This window comes from Sinohyriopsis cumingii, chromosome 5, assembly GCF_028554795.1.
Source record: "Sinohyriopsis cumingii isolate HCF-2022 chromosome 5, ASM2855479v2, whole genome shotgun sequence".
In the NCBI taxonomy this organism is placed as follows: domain Eukaryota; kingdom Metazoa; phylum Mollusca; class Bivalvia; order Unionida; family Unionidae; genus Sinohyriopsis; species Sinohyriopsis cumingii.
The window spans coordinates 52107800-52127365 of NC_142965.1; the positions used below are offsets into that span (position 1 = coordinate 52107800).

The 19566-nt window shown below is 35.2% G+C and overlaps 1 protein-coding gene across 8 annotated transcripts in view; it reads left to right on the forward strand.

Moving 5' to 3' along the window:
* The window catches only part of LOC149799161 (A disintegrin and metalloproteinase with thrombospondin motifs 18-like), a 78224-nt gene that overhangs the window by 33190 nt on the left and 25468 nt on the right, over positions 1-19566 (forward strand). For 7 of the 8 annotated variants that reach the window (XM_089958331.1, XM_089958332.1, XM_089958337.1 and 4 more), the window contains 10 exons: positions 3604-3754; positions 4741-4943; positions 6087-6173; positions 7479-7579; positions 10723-10851; positions 12689-12805; positions 13176-13270; positions 14057-14133; positions 17423-17697; positions 19068-19128. In XM_089958331.1, coding sequence (XP_089814457.1) covers positions 3604-3754; positions 4741-4943; positions 6087-6173; positions 7479-7579; positions 10723-10851; positions 12689-12805; positions 13176-13270; positions 14057-14133; positions 17423-17697; positions 19068-19128 — 1296 coding nt within the window. The remainder of the gene's footprint in view (positions 1-3603; positions 3755-4740; positions 4944-6086; positions 6174-7478; positions 7580-10722; positions 10852-12688; positions 12806-13175; positions 13271-14056; positions 14134-17422; positions 17698-19067; positions 19129-19566) is intronic. The other variant, XM_089958335.1, reaches the window with a different exon arrangement.

A 19566-nucleotide genomic window follows, 5' to 3' on the forward strand; every position in this document is an offset into this window, starting at 1 on the left:
TATTCTCTCATGTTCATTATACAAATGTATGTTCTTCATCTTTCTAACATTGCAAAAAGTGTCTCCAACTCATCCTTATGTTCTGGTCTAAACTCATGAAAAACTGGTAACGAAGAAGGTAATATGGTACTGCCCGCAAAACATCTTGTGAAGAAGATAACAAATCGCTAAAAGCCTAATTGAAATGATTATCCTCTGTAAGAATACTGGCTACAACAGCAGAAGTTGTCATACTACTCCTTACTATTTAAGTAGTTGCACCCTAGTACATCGTCTTTGTTTTATCAATGGTGTAAATTGGACTTCGACAAAGGCAAACTATAAGAACGCTTATGGGTGTGTGTGTGTGTGTGTGTGTGTGTGTGTGTGTGAGAGAGAGAGAGAGAGAGAGATTAAAGATTGCTTAACAATTTCAGAGGTGACTGGGATTTAAGAATGTTATAATCGAGAAACATTTTATCCAAGTTAGTATATTTTTCATTATATTTATGTATTTGTCCATGTTGATGAGGTTGGAAATACATGTAGTAAATAATTTATTCTGGTATGATCACTGTCGTATGTAATGGTAATAAACTTTTCAAGAGACAACATACATTTAGATAAATACATGTTGTCATGAAAACAAAAAAATGATAAAAACCAGTAAGTTATACAATAAGATGAAAGTATCAACATACATGTATTTGTGTCAGCCGGTGAATCGTAGAAATAACTTTTATGTGAAAACACATTTGCCAATAACTTAACGCCATTTCTACATCATGCCGTTGTTAAGTCTTTGTTATTTAATGATTATGAATGATGTGTGATTATTACACTGCTGGTATTCGGTGCAATTTTAGTTTAAACGAACCCCTCCCCATTATAAATTATTCCTTTATTTATCTGGATCGAAAGAAATTCTCAGTAGACGTCTGCTTCTGTTAATCTGAGATCTTTTGATGACATGTTTTTCGGTGTTATGAAAATGCTGATATAGCTTTGGATCTAACGAGACATGTTTATCTTTTCGACTGGTGAAAGTGAATTCGTTTTCATAACATAATTTAAAATCATCACGAGAGAGATTGACTTCTAGCCATATTCATTCAACATACATGTACAGAATGATTGTTTAAGGATATTTATATATTATGTGGTTTAAAAAAAAGTATAAAAAACGTAATCATTTATTTTCAGCCTTTAATGCGTTAATGAACCAGGAACCCGGGATTCTAAATACTGATTACGAACACAATCTTGTTATCAAGCATTTGTTTCCTCGGCCTTTCTTGGGTCTTTTTTTATACTGATTATGAATGACGTGTGATTATTACGCTGTCGTTATCCGTCTTTGTTGTTTAAACGATTGCCACCTGGCTTCGACGCTCTATAAAAAAAGTTAGCAAATACGAATATGTATTAATAGTAAATTAACTTAAAAACAATCCTCTGTGTGTGTGTATATATATATATATATATATATATATATATATATATATATATATATATATATATTGAATTGTCGTCACGCGTCCGATATTTTCTGATTGATAGACAATACGCTGCGACGAAATAATTTTTAAAAAAAAAATCACACGGTGGAATCTCCAAATTAGTTTCGATCAAGATATATACATAGGTGAGTTGGCCCAATTTTCACCTGTTCTCAAGTCAAACTCAAAAGTACTCACCGACCATTGTTTCATATATTCTGTTTAAGCCAGACTATCCGCTGTATGTCAAGGCATCATAGGCAGTCACACACACTGCATATACGATTTTATGGAAGACAAAAAAGTACATGTGGAGAGACGAGGTTGATTTCAAGAAAGTACTAGTCTGTGGATCGGCAGTGCGGAGAAGTTTTTGTTTGTGCGAAGAACCACAGTAAAATGGTGCGGCCTGTGTTAACTAATTTTTGTTTAATCCATTCCCAACTCTCCAGCGGTCCTTTTCCGGTCTCCCCAAGTCCCTTGGAAAGAGAGATCGTCTTTGCCAATTTAGTATGCATATGCGTGTATGTGTGCATGCGTACGTCTTTGCCTGTTCACAGCCAAACCTTTAAAACATCTCTTGTTTGCTTGTGTGTGTGTGTGTGTGTATATATATATATATATATATATATATATATATATATATATATATATATATATATATGCTCATACGCTTGCTTTTCTGTAATCGTGTGTAATTTCTTCCCCCTTCTTTTACATCATATCCCTCTTATGTCATTATGTTTGTGTGTTCGTCTGTATAATGCATAGAAACACTTCCACCCTTTTGTTTGGCTAGTAATGGTAAATGGTCTTGATTATTCCCACTGCGTGTTGATGGCATATCCAAACATAAGTGTGCATTGGATAGTAATCAAAATGTAGGCGATTAACAGTATATCAAAAAGTGTGTGTTGGATAGTTCTCAACATCTTTGTGATGGAAAGTACTCAAATATGGATGTTGGATAGTACTATTAAAGTTGAGTAGTTTGACTCTCATGTGCCCTACATTGTTAATTTCATTTCTGGCTTTCAAGTATCCGCTATGTGAATTTTCTGTTCGGCTTACATTTTCAGCTTATACAACTTGCAGGCTCAGCGTAAGTAATCTTACTATACCTGAGCAAATGCCACTGTAGCTTACACTATAGCACCTCAACCATTAAACATTTTTTAAAAAAATGTAATAGCCTTTTAAAAGATTTTGTCTCGAAGACCTAACAAACTTGTATAAAATGTGACAGGAAGTATTGCAGAAAACAAGGGATTCCAATACCGATGTATTCAAACAGTACCGGCGTGCGTCTAGCTTGACGTTCCCTTGCTTACAATGGACCCCAATACAACAGTCGGTGTCACCTAAAGAGATTTTAAACGCACCATTATCACAAATAATTTTACTCTAATTTCCTGATAACCACAGGTTCACAAGACCCTAATTTCACACTTGCATGTTTTTTATTACTTCACATTAGCATGACTTATTAGTATGCATTTCCAAGCCGCGTACTGAAAATTCACGCCACTACTAAAAAAACGACACTAACACCTAATACGATGAAGTATAATTATCTCATATTACTAAATACGTATTCTTGAAGATATCGAGACGATTCATTACGTTCAGAAAGTTGGGTCCATTTTAACTGATTCGTACTGCCATAAAGTCTCGGAATACTGTACATCATGAGATCTGCTCCTAGTAATTGAGATATTACTTGGTATGAAAAATATCTTTCCGACACCAACCTATAATCCAACATGTAATCTCTAAAGCCTATCAAGGAAACAAAATGGAGTCGTAAATTCAAGTAGCACATACCCAAGGTTTGCTATATTTATTTTTCTAAAGTGAAGTTTTTTATTTGTGCAAGTAGTGTCGATCATTCTTGAGATGTCTTGTCTCGAGTTTAGGTCAGAACAATTACTGTCTCACCGCCATTAAGTCTGGTCACCGTTACTAAATAACCGAAAAATTGTAGTTTGTTAGACGTCATGAAAGCTAGCTGAGAGAACTTAGGCCTACCTTTTCTTCTTCTTCTTCTTCTTCTTCTTCTTCTTCTTCTTCTTCTTCTTCTTATTATTATTATTATTATTATTATTATTATTATTATTATTTACAGAGAGGATATTTTAACGACGATGTGCATGAATACCATATACAAACACTTCCAGAACAAATTATTTCGAAACTCACACAGTTGAATAACACCAACAACATCTTGGTGGCGAGAGGGTTGAGGACACAGTCACTAATAAATGAGAGTATAGCAGGTACAACAAACTTATCATATGATATTAAACTGATCACAATCGAAAGTGATATTTAATTTGTAGTTTTCATGAATATAACGAATAGCATATAGCCGACAAGACGGGTACACCAAGTAGATATACATATGACGTATCGATACACAATATATCAATCTTCAAAGGTGCATTGATATTCATGTATTTCAATTACTTTTGCTCATAGCTAAACATTGTTTTGTGTTTACCTAATTGGAACTGTAATTACCTACTTGAAAGATTTACTTTAGTTAACGTCACCTGCTCATATTTTGTTCACTAAGGAAAGTATTTCGCGATACCAAAACTTAATTCTTTGCAAAGCCACCTAACATAAAGAGTTTTATTCATTTGTATATACGGTATACCTGAAAGTCGCCTGAAACTTTGTTCTAAAATGGACAACTTAAACTGATTCTTAGCATAGTATTCATTTTTCAACGGCGAAAAAAATAATCCCAACCTAATCAGACCACCTGTCGTGTATTCAGTTTACACATGGTTCTCACTTGTATGCAGTTCGCATATTATTTTATATTAAGTATATTAAGTATATCAGGCAAGGGTTACTTATTTGTTTAGTGTTTTGCTGTTTTGCGCCAATTAAGAACATCAGCGACATAATATCGTGCTGAGGCTTAAAGAATGAAGTACCTCCCCAAAACATTACGTTGAAAGCCGGTTTGGTCATGATAGGATTCGAACTGTACCGCTCTGGTGGCGTGTCCACAACCCTAAACACAGACGGACCCACTGAAACTCATTACAGGGAAGTAGCCCATCAGTATCTATATATATATATATATATATATATATATATATATATATATATATATATATATATATATATATATATATATATATATAAAGTGAGTAGTTGACGAGCATGCACAAGAAATTAATGCTGTCAAGAAAAAGGGAAAAGGGACATCAAGACTGTATTGAATATTGTTTCCTTTCTTTTCATGTAGATTATTTCGATTCAGGAGGCGGTGGATCGGAATGGACAGAAGACACTTCGGGCCAAACAAGGCCACGTAGGGAGACATCTATGCCATCCATAGAAGTTGAAACTGCTGTCTACATCGACCAACTGATGACAGCGATCTTGGAAAATGGTGGGGGCACGTCGATGGAGGGGAAGATAGAAAGAATGCTGGTTCTTTGGAACGGGGTAAATGGATAGACTGTGCAAGAGAAGACGTTATTTGGTTTTGATAAAATATAAATGTGTTTTTAAATGACATCGTCTGAAATATCAATAGGATTGTACAATTGTTTTCATGTATAAAAAAGTAATAGCTTTGAAGACATGGTCAAAGGAAATTAGGGTCAGGATATCAACAAGTTTAGAAAGATATAATAGTAAATAATAATATTAATAATAGTAATACTAATAGAAATACTAATATAACTAATACTAATAATGATTATATAAATAATGAAATACCGGTGTATCCATTCAACACAAACTACGTCAGACTTGTTTAAGTTAGACCAGAGAAGTTCAAAATTATAATGGTATACAAAGGGTCCGAAATGCATGTAGACATAAGAAGTGTCCGAAATTCATGTAGTTATAAAAAGGGTCCAAAAAGCATACAGTTGTAAAAAGTGGCCGAAATCCATGTTTTTTATAAGTGTCCGAGAAATGCATGTAGTTATAAGAGGGTCCGAAATGCATGTAGGTATAAGAAGTATCCGAAATGCATGCAGTTACAAAAGTGTCCGAAATGGATGTAATTATAAGAAGTGTCCGAAATGTGTGCAGATATAAGAAGTGTCCAAAATGTTTGTAGTTATAAGAAGCGTCTGAAATGCATGTATTTATAAGAAGTGTCCGAAATGCATGTATTTATAAGAAGTGTCCGAAATGCATGTATTTATAAGAAGTGTCCGAAATGCATGTAGATATAAGTAGTATTCTAAATGCATGTAATTATAAGAAGTGTCCGAAATGAATGTAGTTATACCAAGTGTGAAATGCATCTAGATAGAAGTGTCCAAAATGTACATAGTTATAAGAAGGGTCCGAAATGCATGTAGATATTTATGAAAGGTCCGCAATGCATATAGACATAAGATAAACTTTGATAGCTGAAACGTTACACTTAGTTTAAGAATGCGTGCTTCGTAAAATATACGTTAAGCATTGCCAGCAAGGAGAAAAATGAAGAGCAATCCACGTGGACATACATGTAAGCCACAAAGGATTAGAGATTGTCTGTAAAATGCACACAGGTAATAAAGAGAGTAAAATTGTTATGTTTTCGCTTGTCATCAATCACTTATTGTTATGTGTGTATTTATGATGTAGGTCCAGAGCGAGTGGAGTAAACGCAGTCAACTCGGCTATGATGTAAAAATTGCTATAAAACGGATGGTATTCTTTACGCAAGACCCAGTAAGTGTGCACAAAGTTTCTAAACCTATATTTTTATATTAATTTTATCAAGGTACGCAATCTGCCTGGCTACGTATTTTGTTTACTCCACAAAATCGTTCCATACAACGAATCTTCAAAAATCTCCTTACATACCCAGTCACGTGGAGCAAATGAAGTAACTTTGCGTATAGGTAAGACACATTTCGCAAGTGCATTGAATAGCAATAATATATAAAGGTCTTCTCATGTCCTGCAATTTTGAAAACCAGACAAATGCCATTTGGTTACTATCTGTAGCTAATAGTACATGTCCGCCAAATCGCTTAATCCTCCGTCCACTTACCTTCCTACACCTTCTTCCTGGATTCAACCGCTCCAGTGGCTTAGTGGTTAGAGCATCAGCCTTGGGTGCGGGAGGTCGTGGGTTCGATCCCCGGCCGAGTCATACCAACGACTTACAAAAATTGTACTAACATCTGCCTCGCTTGGCGCTCAGCATTAAGAGGTTAGGACTGGTCGGCCTGGTGTCAGGATAATGTGACTGGGTGGGACATGATGCTACATGTCTGCGGCATGATGCCCCAGTGCTAGACATCACTATAAACTGTCACACTGCAGACTTCGTAGAGATATGACTAATAAATTGTTAAAGCTACGTTAAAAATCCAAACCACACACACACACACACACACACACACACACACACACACACACTGGATTCCATTAATATCCTGGTGCATATGGCACCCAGAGACAAGGAAAACAATAACAGTAGCGCACACAACTAGGCCATTAAGAAGATAACATCAAGGGAATCCAGTAACAGAACTAACCATTCATTAAGTGCAAGATAATATCTTGTAATTGTGATAATAGAACTAACCACATATTTGCCAGAGGATAACAACCAATGATTGTGACAACATAGATACGCATACATTTGCAATAGGATAATATCACGTGATTGTGGTAACATAATTATGGATTAGCCGCAAGATATCATCCTGTGATTGTGGTAAAAAAATAACCACGGATTAGTTGCAAGATAACGTGATTCGATGGTGATAACGGCAACAACAAAAAACTATATGGATTGGCAGCAAGATTGCATCCTTGTTGTATACCGTCATATCTGAATAATACTTAGATCAAGTTTCTTTTCTGAACACGGCAAAACAAACTAGGCGAAGATACATCAACCCTGAAGCTGCTAATATGTACGCCCATGTCATTGCTGTTGTAATTATTGATGTTGGGTTATTATTATTATTATTATCATTATTATTATTATTATTATTATTATTATTATTATTATTATTTCAGAGCTGGTACAATGCTTCTACACAGTTGGGAGCCACTGTGCGTTTCTTCTGTCAAGGAACCAAGAATGAACCAGCCTATGATCATATGCATATGCATACAGGGTATTATTTCGATTGAATTTGCAGAAATAGCAGAATTCGCATTCCTAGTGGGGAAAAATTCATCATTTCAAAACTTAGTTGAGACTCATTTTTCACCTTTCATTACAAAGAAACGTTCTTTCTGTCAGTATTTTATTTTCCTCGGTCGTCTTTTTTCAGGTTTTTCAACCTAATATTGTGTTGATGAACAGCTGCTCCATTTTCTTGGATCTTATTTAAAATATTCGTTATGCGATCGAATTGTGTGTGTGTGTGTGTGTGTGTGTGTGTAATTTGGATTTTTAACGTAGCTTAAAAAAAAAATCAGTCACATTGCTACATTGTCTGCAGTGTGGCAATTTATAGTGATGTATAGGGCTGGAGCAACATGCTGCACAAATGTTGCATCATGTCCCACCCAGTCACATTATCCTGACACCAGGCCGACCAGTCCTAACACTAACATCGTAATGCTGAGCACCTAGCGAACGAGCTGTTAGTACCATGCTTATAAATCTTTCTTATGACTCTGCCGGGGTTCAAAGCCACGATTGCATCCGACTTTTGTTAATTATTTTATAGCGATGGAGGGTATAGACAGATCTACAAAACGAATTTGTTTGACAATTTATGCACAAGCAGAGACACTGTGTATGACTGAAACAATGAATAGAAGGCAGGTGTCGATAAATTAAGTTTCTTTTTGAGACGTAGATGCGCTGATAAAAGATATTTGAACCCTTTGCTGCAAAGAAGATAAAGTAACACAATTTTCTATGTAGAGCATACCGATATACATGACGTATATATTCAGGATAGTTCCTATATTGAAATAATATATACAAGACACTTCTAATATACCCTGAAGAGGCACTCATTATGGTATCATACTGGATAAGGAAGAGTTATGCCTGATGCTGGAAATTTGTACCCTTACGAGATACTTTAAAATATTCAAATGAATTCTACTAAAAACAACAATTTGAAAATTTTACTCGTATATAATTGAGTCTCTCAATTTTAAACTTAATACAAAAATGGACCCTTATCTTTGGTCTCAAGATAACAAGACCTTTTCAAGCTGTAATGTGAGAGAGGCAAAATAGTTTTTTGCTTGGTTTCTTAAATATTATCAATATTTAAATAATGTTCTTGTTGACACTGTAGACAATGTGTCATGTTACGATTCGACTCTTATAATATTATATAATATCTCTCCCAGCATAGTTTTCTTGGCACTGTTACCAGTATTTTGACCGCATCAGTCTGTTTCAAACTGCCTTTATATATTTTTATCAAGATGACATTTGAGTATGGTGAAAATAATTGTGAAGTATACTCCAAGTTTTGCGTCTGCAAAAATGATACATGAATCGCAGATGTTTAATTTACCAGTAAACTTGTATATAGTTTCATATTCGTTATACAGATTAAAGCATGTAATTGGGTGGGAGGATGCACTTGGATGAATACCATCCATCCTGAAATCACGTTTCTTTTCATTTCCCTTGTAGATAAAAGAGAATAATCTCGATGTGTAATTCTGCCACTAGACAAACTCACAAAGTAGCTATAAAGTTGCTTCAAAGTTTACGCATTATGTTTGACAAAGATCTGATGAAACATACAGGTTCTATCAGAATAGAAATATGTATGTCAACAAAAAACAAAGGATCCTCAGCAGAAAGGATAGTAAACTTTTTAGTGTCGTGCAAGTGTTGTGGTGGCGCTCTACAGTTTCGTATTTTGCACAGAGTTAGATTTTTAAGGAAAAGAAATTTCCCCAGTTTTCCTCACCGGTGATACTGGCTATTTAAAAAAGACCTTGTATATCTTAGGTATTGTTCAATAAACGTTTAATTCGTTTTATTATGGTGTATGATTGATGGGTAAAATATAGGTTATAGAGTGCACAGTTTGGTTTTGCTTCGGACGTGCACGTATAAAAAATAAATTCTTAGCTCGGATTCGTCATTGTCACTTCCTGGACTTGGATTTAGTGCCTATAATATTTTCGTTACATTTCATATATTTGGTAAATCATTTATTACTCTTCCAGAAGGTGGTATTGTTTAGTGTGGCAAAAATCGTTTTCCCTGTAGTAATAACTGTTACAGACTGTATACTGCGGATCAATTCAGGCTGATTATTTTAGCATATAGGAGTACTCGTTATGGTTAACTGTGTGCTTAGATCATGTACAGTTTCCACAAGTACAATATCCAAAGAAATTTCAGCAACAGTACATGAAAGCAACATATAGGTATGCCAACATTCTCTCCACTGTGCATGTTGCAAGCACAAACCACTTACCTTACACCTGTCACTCTCTCAGAAGTTCATAATATCTGTAGAGCAGTGCCGGATTAAGGCCTTCCAGGAACCTAAGGGATGAAAATCTTATGGTGCCCTCCCCCCCAAAAAATGTGAAATTCAAATAACAATATTAAAAGCTAAAATGGTGGGGAAATACCATTGTTGCCATCATTCCAAATCAAAATACCCGTACATGCAGATCGAACTGGTCATATGTAATTCATTCAATTTTATCATCAACAATTAATATGAAATTTTCTGGTACCCATGTTGGGCTGATGCCTCAAGCACGCGCTTAGTGTGCTTAACGGGTAATCCGACCCTGCTGTAGAGCTCACACTGTAGATACAAGACTCACTATTATTTCAATGTGTATTATATATTTTGGAGTGTGTTCTGTAAAAAACAGTTTTGTAATGTAACCATACTAAATTATTATTTACATACCTTTTTGAGCTTGGTTCCCTGCTGATATGAATATTGACTCGCCCATGTTCTTAAATAATAGTGAATCATGAGTTTTTTATGGACATATACGCGAGGGTGACTTATTAGCACACATGGTCGGAAACCCTCATAGGCATGAAGACAATTTTAGTTTATTAGACCCTATTGCATTTTGTTCCTTAACGCATCGCCAACAGTGTGCATTGAGAATATTCAGCAAAATATCAAGATTCATTTGCAATAGCGTTGCCATTTTTTTTTCTTTTCTTGTTGTCATCTAGACTGCAAAAATGGATACCAGATGGTGCAATGAGAAACGAACCAGTGAAAATATCAAACAATACACTATGTTTTATTTCACCTTGATTTTCTTTTGATGTACAGTATCGTACTTTATGCAGGCAGACGAACACTGACGTTTCTGGAATGTCGTATCAAGACGGAGCGTGCAAAAGCAACACCCGGTGCGCGGTGTCAGCCGAGAAACTCCTCCCCAACTTTTACATTCCTGCTCATGAACTTGGACACACGTAAGTCGAAATAGAAAACAACCAGGCAGCACATCATATTGCCTGATTCGCGTGCAAATGTAATACAGTTCGCTCATGTTGTAAGATACATTGGATCAATATGGGTACTTGATAATGTACAATTGACATCATATTGCCATTGAGTCAGACAATGTCGATTTGATTTGCAGCTTGTTGCAGCTTATCCACAATTACGATTGTTCAAAATGGCCGGGTTTCTCAGTTCGAAGGAGACATTACATTGCTCACAATGAGATGAAATGTCGATATTATCTAGTTTTAATGGCACCCAGCGATGTTTAGGACCAGTATCATTCAATATTCAGTATTATGCAGATGATTTGGCAAATACGATTTTTGAACGTAACGACGGAATTAGCATTTAAAGAATAAACTCACTTGATATTTTTCTTCCAAACATCAGACCAAATAATAATGCATTTATCTGGGCAGAAGTTGCATTTTCTAACTGATAATTTGGTGAAACGTTTCTGAGCAGTTTTACCCGCATAAGCCTGAACGTTTCCTCCTCCTGTTCCCCTCCTTCTCTCTTAGATGTGTTTGCTGTTGCAAAACAACAACAACAACAACAATAATAATAATAATGATAATAATAATAATAATCTTTATTTTTAACATAGGCTATCGGCCCGAACTACATGCATGTATTAAAAATATGGTACAACCACAAATCATAACAATTCTAGGATTAACACATTCACTCTAGCTTTTATCGGTTTTGTTCGATAGTGAAATTATGTAGGATATTAATATTATTATTGATTCTCTGAAGAAAAAAAAGGTTATAAACTTGACGTGATTTGCGTTAAAGGGGACAATTGAAGGTACATAAGCATTCCTCAGGTTATCATACATGAGACATTTAGCAGCTAAAGGAAACTCTTCTGCATCTGCACAGAAAGGGCACATTCTTTCAATATAGGTGATATGTTTACACCTGTCCATATTTGCCATTATGAGCAAGGTTCCATTTCTGAACATGTATAGCAAGCTAACACTGTACGAAGAGTTCAAGTAAGCTATATGATACTGACAACTCAGATCGTTTCTCATCTATCCATTAAAATTATCTCTCCATTTAGTTGTTGTTGAAAAATAGATAATAATGATAATAATAATGATAATAATAATAGTCCGAAATGGAAACTGAAATATATAAACATAGTATATATGTATATATATTTGATGATAAAATTTACATATATTCAGTCATATCTTGATATCAATATTGATTACGATATTGATAATAACAAGGATAATGCTTTATAATGCTATTATGAAGACGACGACGATAATGACTATAAGAATGTATGGTGACAATTTCTGAATCTGCATGCTTATATAAGCCTTTTCTGTTTCCTAATGCGTCTTCTGCATTTCTTCTGCGTTTTCTATTTTCCCGTCGTTTGCTATGATTATTATAGTATTATTTGTATTATTTTTAGATTTAATTACTGAAAAGTATACAAAATATTGAACCTCAAAAAAGTAAAGATGGCGTGACTTTTGGGATTTAGTAATAACTCACAATCCTCAATTAATGATTTGATAAGTAATTGAGCTTATCTGCTAGGTTGTTGTTTTCAACTCGATAGATAGGACTAAGAACGGGAAAAGGAGGTTATTTACACGTCACAAAACAAACCAGTTGTAACATGCAATTCTGTAATAAGAAGAAAGTCAAAACATATATCTGAAAACGTAGTATTGTGCTAGGAACTATATATAAATATACGGACCCATTTGTGTAATCTATTTATCTTCTCTAATTTATCTATCCCCATGATGATGATGATGATGATGATGATGATTTTAGTTTAGGGATGAGACATGATGGTGACAGCGGCTGCTTCCCGCCCAATGACGGAACGATGGGCAAGAGGACAACCGACTGGAGCAACTGCAGTATAACCCAGCTGAATTCCTTCCTACAGTATGACTTTATTTATTTATCTATCTTACCTTTTATCTATCTCCTAATCTGTCTGTATATCCAATTGTATGTTTATCTCTCTATTATAATATACTTAATACTTCCTCTGATTTTACAAACTCCTGTAAATTATTTGTCCGGAAAAGGATTAATTAATTGCAAACTAGGAGAACTGTGAGAAAGAACATGGTCAAATATAAAAAAGTTCCCTATACGGTGTGTACTTTGCGCTACTGAATGAAGAACCCTTTTATTATTCACTTGTTTCTAAACCGGTTTTAATTTTATCATACTTTACACAGTATAGAATGATAATATTTACAGATTTTGATGGTATTTCTATTGATTTTGACATGTATTTGTTCAAAAGATCAGGTAGAGCCAAATGTCTTTTTGAGACGAACATCATGGCTACTGACTTTCCCGTGGATATCCGCTCCATTGTATTGAAGCCAATGATGCCAGGTATGAAAAACATCGTTTTTTTCTATTAGCCTGTGACATGTATTACAAATTAATGTATGCACTTTATACTCCCAAATGTTGTGGATCTTGAATGGATCTCTTTCTTCGAGAGAGAAAGTATAAAATAAAGAAATGGATATAGCACGGTGTAACTGTTATTTTGCGCTGCTCATTTATCAGACATTGTATTAGTTGCAATTGATCATTGTAGAAGATTCCTTTTGATATCGTTATGTAGTTTCACTTTAGATCCAGAATAAGCAAGTACTTCTGATTAATGTATATCGTTCACTACATAGGACTTGACATTTAGTGGCGACAGTAAAGTGCAAAATCCTTGAATAAAAGAAACAACCCACTGATTAAATCGATTAGACAGTTTAAGGTATGACAGTAGATCGCAAATACAGTTTGTACCAGGCTATTCAACATTCATTTTGATTAATTAAAATCGTAAGGTGTGACACATAAAACTTGAAGCTATTGGTCTGTAGCACCAGAAAGGAAAGATGAGAACTACTTATGTATTTACGAGCCTTTCTTTTGTGCTTTGAGACAGTGGTTAAAATACAGCTAGTGAGATGTTGCTTCTCTACTGTGGTTAGCCCAGTGTGTAACCAATTTTCGAGTTTTTCGTCATTAATCTAGAAAAGTATTGTGAATTAAATTCTGAATTGGTTTAATGTGATGATGGTGGCGATGTTGGAGGGGCCTGTTGAAACACACTGCATATAAATTTAAGTTACACTTGATATTTTCCTTTAACATTTACTGCGTTCTCTATAGGTATGTTGTACACTGAAGACGAGATATGTGAATTAACGAAGGGAAAGGGCTGGAGGCACAGGTCAATTCCTTGGTGGGTAAGCACGACAACCTATAATTTATATTTATTTCCTCAATGACATTCAGAGAACCAAAAGCCGTTTTGTGGATTAGCCAGTTAATCTGAGAAGGGAATTTTGGTATCCATTCTCTGATATTGATTGACTTTTAAGAATAAAATCTATCTCGAGTGTATTTTGTGTTTATATTATGAAATATGCTTTCTCAAGGAGTGTGCTAACATATATTCGAAGGATTGTACAAAAGGAATCGTAAGTAATTCTATGGTTAAAATATTAAAAAATTTATGGCATGATGAACCGTTTGACCAGAGAAAACCGATCTACCGTTCGTATATTAAAAGTGTGGGTTGGTTTGCATGCTTCCTATGCGTTTCATAAACTTTATGTAATAGGGCGCTTCCTCGTACCTATTAATACAATGCAATGTTGGGTTTCTTTTTCTTAGCAAATTACGCGTGGAAAACAAACATTTCAGTCCTTGATTCAACCTCCTTGAGTTGCTGCAACTTTACCATCTTGCAAACCGCTCTGGTGGCCTAGTGCTTAAAGCGTCCGCCTCGGATGCGGGAGGTCGTGGGTTCGATCCCTGGCCGAGTCATACCAAAGACTTACAAAAATGGTACTTACAGCTGCCTCGTTTGGCGCTCAGCATTAAAAAGGTAGTGTTAGACTGGTCGTCCTGGTGTTAGGGCAATGTGAATGGGCGGGACATAATGCTACATGCTAGACATCACTATAAACTGTCACACTGCAGACATCGTAGCGATATGACTGAAAAATTGTTAAAACTACGTTAAAAATCCAAATCCCTCTCTCTCTCTCTCTCTCTCTCACACACACACACACACACACACACACACACCATCTTGCAAAAAATAACAACAATTTAAAAACAAATAACACGAGATATCTATATAATTTCTCAACAGTGTATAGTTTATAGTGATGTCTAGCACGGGGGCATCATGCAGCAGACATGTAGCATGATATCCCACCCAGTCACATTATCCTGACACCAGGCCGACCAGTCCAAACACTAACCTCTTAATGCTGGACGCCAAGCAAGGCAGCTGTTAGTACCATTTTTATTATTCTTTGCTATGACTCGCTCAGGGATCGAACCCACTACCTCCCGCATCCGAGGCAGATGTTCTAACCACTAGGTGTCATTTCATGTAACAATTGTACTTATTCAAAGAAAGATAATGTATAGGCTTACTTGCTTTGAAGAGGAGAGAAAATGAAAGAAAGATTATCTGCCTCAGCTCTGATGAAGGATAATGTATTATTCCCTTTCAGTTTAATCTCTAATTTCTACCTAAACAGGATTATTAATTTCTTCATTGGTAGTTGGAAGATATATCACTGCTTGAAGGTCAAACACGTGACATTTAGGATCATACTTTATGCATTCACCTCTTATATGCTTCAAGTACCCTCGTGGTCATATCATCTTACCCTTAAGTCCCGTTTATGCCATATGACCGCCATATTCCTTTCCTGAACATGTAACCAACGTATTTGAGTTAAAATTGTGTGTAACTGCTAACAGAGAATAAATCGGATTCTGTCGTGTTATTTTTAGATAATTTAACTTTTCTTCCATAAAATGCTCCATCTTTTAGTACCTTAAGTGACGATTTGCCTGTCTGCAGTACATAGTTCATGTTACTCTCGAACCCTCGTGTAACATGACACATGCCTCACGTTTGACAATTTGTCATATAGGTTCAATCCAAGGGCGATAACACTATGCTTTATTGACAGTATAATATTATATTTATTGGTTATTTTATCTGTACCGTCTGAGATATCGAGTAGAAAAATTAATTTGTTATTTTGTCGGCGGCTACATAAAAGTAACTAGTTTGCTCGAGATCTCAGACAGTATAAGTTCATTAACCTTTTTATTCTAAACTCAAACTGTTAATAGGCATCAACAAAACTTTATTTGTACTTTCATCCTTAATGCGCACGAATATGTCAAGCGATCGGGAGGGATGATGGAAAAAAGTGAATGACTACATACTATATTGATAAGCATCTTTAACTCCTAGATATACCCCTTTATGACCACTTACACGGGAAGATTACATTTATTTGTCCACAGTGTTCAGTTTATAGGAGAAAATTAGAGTGTATTAAATTCTAATTATACTTCATGACTTAACATAGGATTAACTGAAAAATTGTCTTCCGTATACGTTGTCATCAAGAAATAAATGTACATGATCAGGGTGCATGCCATGGCTTTATGTCATTATCTGTCATTTTAAACTGTAACGTCCACGTCATGCATGATATTATGAGTGAGGTTGTGTGGAGAATAAAAGAGTATATTTGAAGAATTACAAACTTTTCCTGACAGTAATGTTAAGAACTTTTGTAACAAATGCAGATTATAAATTATTGTATTGAAAGTTGGTAGGAAACTTACCAAAACAGTTCATCCACTCCTTGGTACATCAGTCACTATGGTTTAGCTCCACTCCTTGTTATATCATTTAGTATGGTTTAACTCCGCTCTGTACTACATCAGTTAGTATGGTTTAGCTCCACTCCTTGCTACATCAGTCAGTATGATTTAGTTTCACTCCTTGCCGCATCAGTCACTATGGGTTGGCTCTACTCCTTACTAAATCAGTTAGTATGGGTTGGCAGATCTGGTTATGCCCATGTTTACAACGATTAGAAATTCATCTTAGCAAAATTAGTGACTGTGTGTTCTTTGACATACCGTAGTTTACTAAAAAAATTGATTTCATTCTATCACTGAAAACCATTGACGCAGTTGTTGCGTGTAACATAAAGTAGTGTAATGCTATTATCCTTTCCCTTAACAATAATGCACATAAAATACAATCGTCTATCTTCTCTGGCAATAAACTAACTTGTCTTTAATAAAAAGAATATTTTTTTTTATCTGAAACACATTTTACATTTGATTATAATTTCACTGAAATCACGTGAAACTGGCAAAGAAATAACGATTTAAATTTGTATGTTTTATAGCGTAATATAGGTGTCAAATCCCAATCTGTTTTTTTTTTTTTTGGATCAGGGATACAACAATTGACTGATATATAACGTTCACGCAATGCCTCACATGTGGCTTGAAATTAATGGGCTAGCGTTATATTTATGTCGCCAAAGGAAGTACATGATTGACAGTTATCGATATATCAGTTTTCTGATTCACAAGTTGAATCCCGAGATAAACACAAATCGCGCACTCTGTTTGTAAATACTGAGGAAACTGAAAGAACGAGAAAAATGTATGCTGTTTTCTTTGCCTATTGTACAGGCACCATGTAATTGGAGAAGCTGTATCGATATGAATATTGGGTCCCTCACCTATGGGCAGATGGAAAACTACGGAACCGGGATAAGTGGCCAGTACTGTGGGGAAGGGAAGGTCTGCCATGTGGGTAACTGTATGACCTGGGCGGAGACGGGGCTTGACTCATCCCTGTTTAATGTGGTCCCTGGGGGATGGGGACGATGGCAAAGGTGGACAGCGTGTTCTCGGACATGCGGCAGAAGCGTGCGGTTCCGGAGAAGAATCTGTGACAATCCCAAGTACTTTTTTGTCAATCTTACTTTCTATCTGTGCATCTAAATATTTGTTTGACATATTTTCTTCTTAACTATCTCATTATCTGGTTGTTGGCTTATTGTCACAGACAAACGCATGGGGTTTATTACTTATCGTGTTTTGAGCTTTAAACTATAAGCATCCTATTGTCTATGATATGTATATATCCGATATATTTACTACAAAAAGGGAAACTTGTAATCTAGTCCTCAAAAATGGAAAAACATAAATACCATGTGACGGCTAATTTAGACATCTACTTTCTGCATTGCTATATTACATTGCTGCACTCTTCACTCTACACTGCTATGCTACACTCTTCATTCCAATTGCTATGCTACACTCTTGACTCTGCATTGCTATATTAAATTGCTACACTCGTCATTCTGCATTGTTGTGCTATACGTTTCACTCCACATTGCTATGCTACACACTTCAGTCTATATGTCTTTATTACATTGCTACAGTCTTCACTCTACATTGCTATATTACACTGATGCACTCTTCATTCTCCATTTCTATATTACAACACTTTTCAACTCTTCACTGTACGTTGCTATATTAAATTGCTACACACTTAAATTTACATTACTATATTACATTGCTACACTCTTTACTCTGTATTACATTGCTACACACTTCACTCACATTGCTATATTACATTGCAACACTGTTCAACTCTTCACTATACATCACTTTATATTACTATGTTGAATTGCTGCACTCTTACATTGCTACTCTTTACTCTACATTGCTACACTCTTCACTCTACCTTACTATGCTACACTCTTCACTCTACATTACTATACTACACTCTTCACTTTACCTTGCTATATTACATTGCTGCACTCTTTACTATGTATTGTCACATTACATTGCGACACTCTTGATTCTACATTACACTCTTCGCTATACATTGCTACACTCTTCCCTGTTCTAATTTTATAATTATATGCACCTGAGGTTTAGGTCATGGAAATTTATTATAATGTTACATGACTGTGATCATCGTGAGCATCTTGGACTGGCTATATTTTGTAATTATAATAACACTATAATTTATACGGTCGTTCAGAAATTAAGGGTGGTACGTTTCTGCCACAAGAGTCATATATTTGTTAAATAATGAAGAAAACCACGAGTTCTTATTTTTAAATTATGAATTAAAACTTCAGTCGAAATGTATTCGGGGTCGAAGTTTATGAATGAAAGGCACTCCCTTAAATGAAACAAATAAATGAATTATTCGGCTTCCTTGAGACGAAAATATAATCGGTCATTAATAACTCGACTTATGCATGTCAAACATAAAACTGTTATGAAGATAATTATATTACCTATGTCCGTCTTATAGACCAAGGAACGCTCCGCCGTGTGAGGGGGAAGAATATCAAGCAATATTCTGCAACATGCAGGTAATTATAACATATTATGTAAATTTCTTACTCGCCAAGTAATTTTATGAAGGCAGTTATATCGTATGATGATAATTCCATACTTGCCAAGTATTTTCATGAAGTTAATTATATCATATGATGCTAATTTCGTACTTGCCAAGTATTATCATGAAATTATTTGTATCGTATGATGCTAATTTCATACTCGCCAAGTATTTTCAGTTTTAGTCAATGTAGTCAATTATTCTGATCATGTTTCTTAAATTGACATCAGTGGCAGTTTACAATTGTATGGAAGAGATCATCAAACTGGAGAGTCTACAACAGTGTAACATACATGACCGAAATTAAACGTATGACAAGCCATAATCACAAAATAGATATTTCGTTAGAAGATCAAGCACTACAACAGACTCGTTAGAATTTTTGGCCTGGTCATTGCAATTTTTATTTATC